At 44.5% G+C, this 6,086-nt stretch overlaps 1 protein-coding gene across 1 annotated transcript in view; it reads left to right on the plus strand.

Moving 5' to 3' along the window:
• Positions 1 to 6,086, plus strand: part of LOC105523728 (protein HIRA) — a 102,402-nt gene that overhangs the window by 22,587 nt on the left and 73,729 nt on the right. The window contains exons 3-5 of the mRNA XM_011958685.1: positions 596 to 706; positions 1,918 to 2,008; positions 3,314 to 3,408. Of these exons, the coding sequence (XP_011814075.1) occupies positions 596 to 706; positions 1,918 to 2,008; positions 3,314 to 3,408 (297 nt within the window). The remainder of the gene's footprint in view (positions 1 to 595; positions 707 to 1,917; positions 2,009 to 3,313; positions 3,409 to 6,086) is intronic.

Below are 6,086 nucleotides of genomic sequence, written 5' to 3' on the forward strand. Positions count from 1 at the left end.
CTCATCTGTAGGTAACTGCAAAGGGTAGATAACAAGATAATGAGCCCTTTTTCCTGTGTTCAGGGTGCATTTGGGTCTCAAAACAGTCAGCTCTGGAACAGCCTAAATTCCAGGCAGCCCCTGGAAGGCGAGCCCCACTGTGTGGGGCTGTGGTGTGCTTTTCTTTTTCCTTTTAGGGTGTACACAGAACGGAAAAGGTCTTGTGACATTGACTTTCCCTTCTCCTCATTTCACAGATGAGGAGTCAAGGAGTCGGAGTCTAGGTGCTGGGGGGACATGAAGACCTTCTAGGGAACCCTGATGGATCCGTGTTAGAGGCTAGACCTGAGCTCAGTTCCCTCCTGATTGCTAAAGTTCTTTTTGTAAAGTCAGGTTGACTTCTGCTGACTGCTAAGTCCTCTCTGTTTGGTCCCCATGAGTACTTATCATCTTTTCTGTAACTTAAATTAGTAATTTAAATTCAGTCTCCTTAGATCTAGTTAATTATTATTTATGGAAGCTAAGTGAGGACTTCTCCTAATTTAATTGGACATTAAATATTAATATCAAATTTCTACTCCTTGCACATTCAGTCATTTCTGCTCCTTCATTCCAGGGCAGGATTCTGGGAAGGTTGTGATCTGGAATATGTCTCCAGTCCTCCAGGAGGATGACGAGAAGGATGAAAATATTCCCAAGATGCTTTGCCAGATGGACAATCACTTAGGTATTACAGAGTGGCCCTTTGCAGGCTTTGCGTGTTGGCAGAGTGCCCAAGGTTAGCACATGTGTTTGTAATTAGAAAGATAAGGCCCCGTGCGGCGGTAACTCCCCTCGGCCTGCTGTCTGAAGGCACAGATGTTGGCTGCACACCTGGGTGAGTTATTCGGCAGAAGACTCGGCCCGCCCACAGAACCATCTTTGGACAGTCTGCAGGTACCTCTGGTGATTTCCTGCTCATGAGTCGTTACTGCCTGATTCCATGGGGCTTTGGGGCCAGCGACCTGGACACAATAGGGTTCTGGGGAAGGGTGCACAAGAGACAGTTTACCAAAACATCTCAGGTTGGCACTGTGTCACTCCGAGGCTCTCTGCCGGGACCCTTTTGGCCATCAGACAGTGTCATGGTTTCCTTTCCTGCTGTAGTGCCTTAGTTTCCCACCCCTGAGATGCTTAATGAACAGTCACTGACCTTTGGACATCAGCTCCTTCCTTTGCTCTGTGTGTTCTTGTCCTCTCAACATGCCTCTCAGCATCTTCAGACTTGGAGCATAAGTTACTCACAGGCCATGTGGGGGCTACAACTTTGATAGCCATCTTTCAGGTCTCCCAAAGGCCAAGTTGTGAGTACTCTTGGAGGCTGTGGCCCATCAGAGGCCTGGGGGAATTCCTGCTGATCTTAGTTTATAAGTGCCGAGTCAGTCAATCTGCAGTGCTGGCGAGTTTGGAAAATCCGAATGTGAAAGGGCTGTCTCTGACAGATGAGATGAAGTCAGAGTTTTATACCCTAACAGACTGCTCACCTGAAAATTCTAGAAAAAGCGTCTGACCCTTTTTAGCACATACTCTCTTTTTGAGAATAATCTCTACTCAGAAATACATCTCATCAATAGATGGCCCTTTTGAAATAATGAGATTTGGTTATCATTTTTTTATTTTCTTGGAAAGAAGCCTTCTATTGACTATGTCATTCAGCACTAACGATTCTCAGAGAATGTATATTTTTCACCCTCCAGACTGTTCTGGTAATTTGTTTTTATAGCACAAGTAGGTTAGTACTTAAACTGAATTGTTTTTCTGGGGCTGTCACACAGTAGATGCCTTAAATAGATTAGATAGATTAGATTTTATAAACCCTTTACATCTTGCCAAACTCTACATGAAGCAAATGGGCATGACTATTGGATTTTCATCACCCTATTTTTTTTTTCTTCCCAGCATGTGTGAACTGTGTGCGGTGGTCAAACAGTGGGATGTATTTAGCTTCTGGGGGAGATGACAAACTGATTATGGTGTGGAAGCGGGCTACGTAAGCATCATTTTCCTTTCTTCACATTTTATTTTTAGAAGCTGCTTTGCTGGTCTTTATCAAAGTCACCTTTCCCCACCTTGTCACTGAGGTTCCCATAGCCCTGACCTCATAAGTAATAGGAAGTGCATGTAGGTCAGGAGCAGGTGGATCTTGACCAGGGATTCAGGAGACCTAGTCAGCTGCCCCCTCACAGGACTGCAGGCTCTCACCTGAAAAGGAAAGGCTGATGTCTTCTAGTGCTGATATGGGTGGAGCTTCATTGCTTTTGTTTTTTTTTTCAAATGAAATTTCACATGGAAGCCCAATATACAAAATGGTTAAAAGTCAAGGTGTTCTGGTTCTTGCCCAGGATCTGGGGCAGGGAATCCAGAGTCCAACCTCTTTGCCATTTCTTTATTCTCTGTTGGTTCCCACCTGGGGCAGCCTCTGCTCTACTCTCAAAAGCAGCTAACCATCACCTGGAAAACTATTGCTCCCAGGTCTCTGGGCCAGTCAGGCTGGGGAACCAGACCCTGCACCATTGCTCACCAAGAGTGGCCCTGTGGCTGTGGCTTCAAGAGCAGAGGCAGAGGCTGTCTCTTTAGCCTACTTGGCTGTCTCAGCACACTCTCTTTCTGTGGATTTGTGATGAGCTCTACAGGAGCAAAAGGTGTTATCAGAGGCTCTGAGCATTGGTGTGTCAGCACTGTCTCCACCAGGCCCCAGGTGACTGATGCTCCTCTGGCTCCTCTGGTGGGGGCTAGTACCTGTAGATCACGTGGTTTCTCTGCCTCAGATGTCAAAGCCATTTGATTCATTGTGAGACACTTAAAAATAAAATACTGTTGATTTTGCTTCTTTAAATAGCCAACATAAATAACATTTAGTATACAATTTAGAAAACTAAAAATACAAAAGAAAAAATATCCCTCATCATGCCACCTAAAGAAAGCTACAGTTAATATTTTGACATTTTGGGATGTCCTTCTGACCCATTTTCCATGCATAGATGCTATCCATGTCATGTGTTTTTTTTTCCTTTACGTAAGTGATATCATATTGTATGTGATGTCCTGTGGCCTGCTTCTTTCTCTTATTGTGAACATTTTTCCATGCAAGATTTGTAATGGCTGTGTAGTATTTCATCAAGTGCATGGATCATAATTCACCTAATCAGCCCCTTTTATTCAGCAACCCAGTGCTTTCCAGTTCTTGTTTGTTTTTGCTTTGTTCTGTCTGCCCTGATAAGCTGGCTGCAGGGAGCATTTCTGTGCAGTGCCCAGAGCACTCCATGAGTGCCTTTTTGGCCCTTTTCTCACACAGGTACATCGGCCCCAGCACTGTGTTCGGCTCCAGTGGTAAGCTTGCCAATGTGGAGCAGTGGCGGTGTGTCTCCATCCTCCGGAGTCATTCAGGCGGTGAGTGGGACTGCCTGTTGGGGTGGGTGGGCCCCTGACACCTGGCTCAGGTCAGCAGCACCACCACGTCCCCTGTGGGACTGTTTGGTCCTTAAAGCAGCCCTATGTCTGGGCTGTCCCTCCCCATCACAGTCAGTCACACCCTGCCTGTCCCTTACGATCTGTGCAGTCACCGGCTCCACTACCTGTCTCCAGCTGCATTCAGTCTCCCCACTCTTGCCCTCATGGGGTATATGTTTATATCTTTAATGTAGAACTTCCCACGTTCTGCTGTTTGTCCTGCTGAACAGAATCAGTACCTTCATCAGCGGATCACTAAGTCCGTAAGCACACTTTGTTTATTCCCCAGAAATCAGCTCACAGATGCCCATTGAAAAGATCTCAACTTGAACTTGAGTATGTTTGCAGTGGTTTAAATAAACTTGGTATGGAAAGAAGCACATTTTATGAATTTAGACTGAGGGGGAAAGGTGCCCATGCACTGTATACTCAGGTATCAAGGATACCAGGTTGAGTGCAATTTAGACTTGACTCAGGAGACTGAGTCCATTTGGTCCAGGAATGGACCAAAGGGTTTTCCAGGCAGGGTGGTACAGCATAAGTGAGAAAGTCTTGGTGTGAATGGGGATTTGGAGGCATTTCACCATGGGTGGATCTTTATAGACAAGGCAGGGAGCAGCACAAAGTGAGGCTGGTCAGGTATGCCAGGGTCGGATCATGGAAAGCTTGTGCTCCCTGTTACTGAGGGAATCCCTTATCATGGAAGAGATAGGGAGCCATTAAAAGCTTTGAAGCATAACAGACAGGTAATTGTGACAGCTCAGTGAAGTGGAGGTTCTTCCAGTGGTTCAGATGGACACCGTCAGGGCCTCAGCTAGGCCTGTGATAATTGAGGTAGAGAAGAGGAGATCGATTTGGGAATACTTAGGACTGGGCACAGAGAGGTATGAGATAGATTCGTGACTGGATGCCTAGATAGTCAGAGGTATGACTTCTGCTGAGACCTTAAGGACAACAGGCTTATGGGGATGGATACCAGTTCAGAATGGGCTTACCCCTGGCTTGAGGGGTAGGGGAAGAAATGTCAAGAAACCTTGGAATTGAGCCTGGAGATCTGGGCGAGGACAGGGCAGGCAGGAGTGACAGGTGTGTGAGGTGGCATCACCTGTAATCCATTGGCAGTGTATGTTTAGCGGATTCTCTGTAGACAGTTTAAAGGAGAACAAACCCATCTTGGTGGCAGCCATAGATTGAGTCCACGTTTGTGAAAGTTGAAATGGTAGCGTTGTATTATTGTTTGATAATGAAATTGTATAAATTGCCCTTATTTGTGTCACAGTACTAACAGTGAAGTCTAGTTGGACTTTTCTGGAACTTGGTGCACATGTCTATAAGGGTGCCCAAGCATGGAGTAGGCCTCAAGTGAGGACTACAAGGCCCTAGCCAGAGCCTTGCATTCTCTCTCTTACCCCACCCCGCAGTGGGGCTCCTTTACCAGACAGGTAGGGTTGACACTCATTACTCACTGGTCCTGGTAGCAGGTGTGGGCAGAACCATTCAAGAAGAAAAATCAATGACAAGCAGAAGTAAATGAATAAGAAAGAACCAGATCTTTGAAAAGCAAAGTGTGAGAAATACATACTTGGTATATTTAATTGGGGGTTGGGAAGAAAAAGCCTAGACAAAATTAGAGGTTAAAGATCTAGAAAAACATTTAACCCAGACAGAAAAAAATCATCAAACAGTACAATATAATGTTTGTACTATTAAGCTAAAAAACAAAATACTAAAAAATCGTTTTCTAGAAAATATGAACTTTCATAATTGATACCATAGGATTAGGAAAAACTGAACAGAATAATAACCAATGAAGAAATGGAAGGCTGTCTTCAGAAATGCTTCTTGGTCCTAAATTATTTGTAGATGCATTGTTTTGAGCTTTTAAGAAAAATTATACAGAACAATAGCAATATTTATAATTGAAAAGGAGATATAAGCCAGGATTATTATATCTGGAAAATACAAGAAAACCTAAGAACAGTAATGTAACAAAAACATAGAATAATATGAATAAAGATAGAAAAATCAGAAGCGATACTCGTAAATATAACGTTTGAAAACAATTATTTATGTATTTATTTATTTATTTATTTGAGACAGAATCCTGCTGTATTGCCCAGACCGTAGTGCAGTGGTGCGATCTCATCTCACTGCAACCTCCACCTCCGGGGTTCCAGCGATTCTCCTGCCTCAGCCTCCTGAGTAGCTGGGACTACAGGTGCATGCCACCACACCCGGCCAATTTTTTTTGTATTTTTAGTAGAGACAGGGTTTCACCATGTTAGTCAGGATGGTCTTGATCTCCTGACCTCGTCGTGATCTGCCTGTCCCGGCCTCCCACAGTGCTGGGATTACAGCTGTGAGCCACTGTGCCCGGCCATAAAACAGTAATTTATTATGATTAAATGTGACTTATAATATAAGTGTAGTACAAGAGAATCTATTAATGTAACTTTACATACTAGGAAGTTAGATAGGAAAAGCTACAATCATCTTAGGTTTTTTTTTTTTTGAGACGGAGTCTCGCTCTGTCACCCAGACTGGAGTGCAGTGGCCGGATCTCAGCTCACTGCAAGCTCCGCCTCCCGGGTTTACGCCATTCTCCTGCCTCAGCCTCC

This window comes from Colobus angolensis, unplaced genomic scaffold (assembly GCF_000951035.1).
Source record: "Colobus angolensis palliatus isolate OR3802 unplaced genomic scaffold, Cang.pa_1.0 Scaffold471, whole genome shotgun sequence".
NCBI lineage: Eukaryota > Metazoa > Chordata > Mammalia > Primates > Cercopithecidae > Colobus > Colobus angolensis.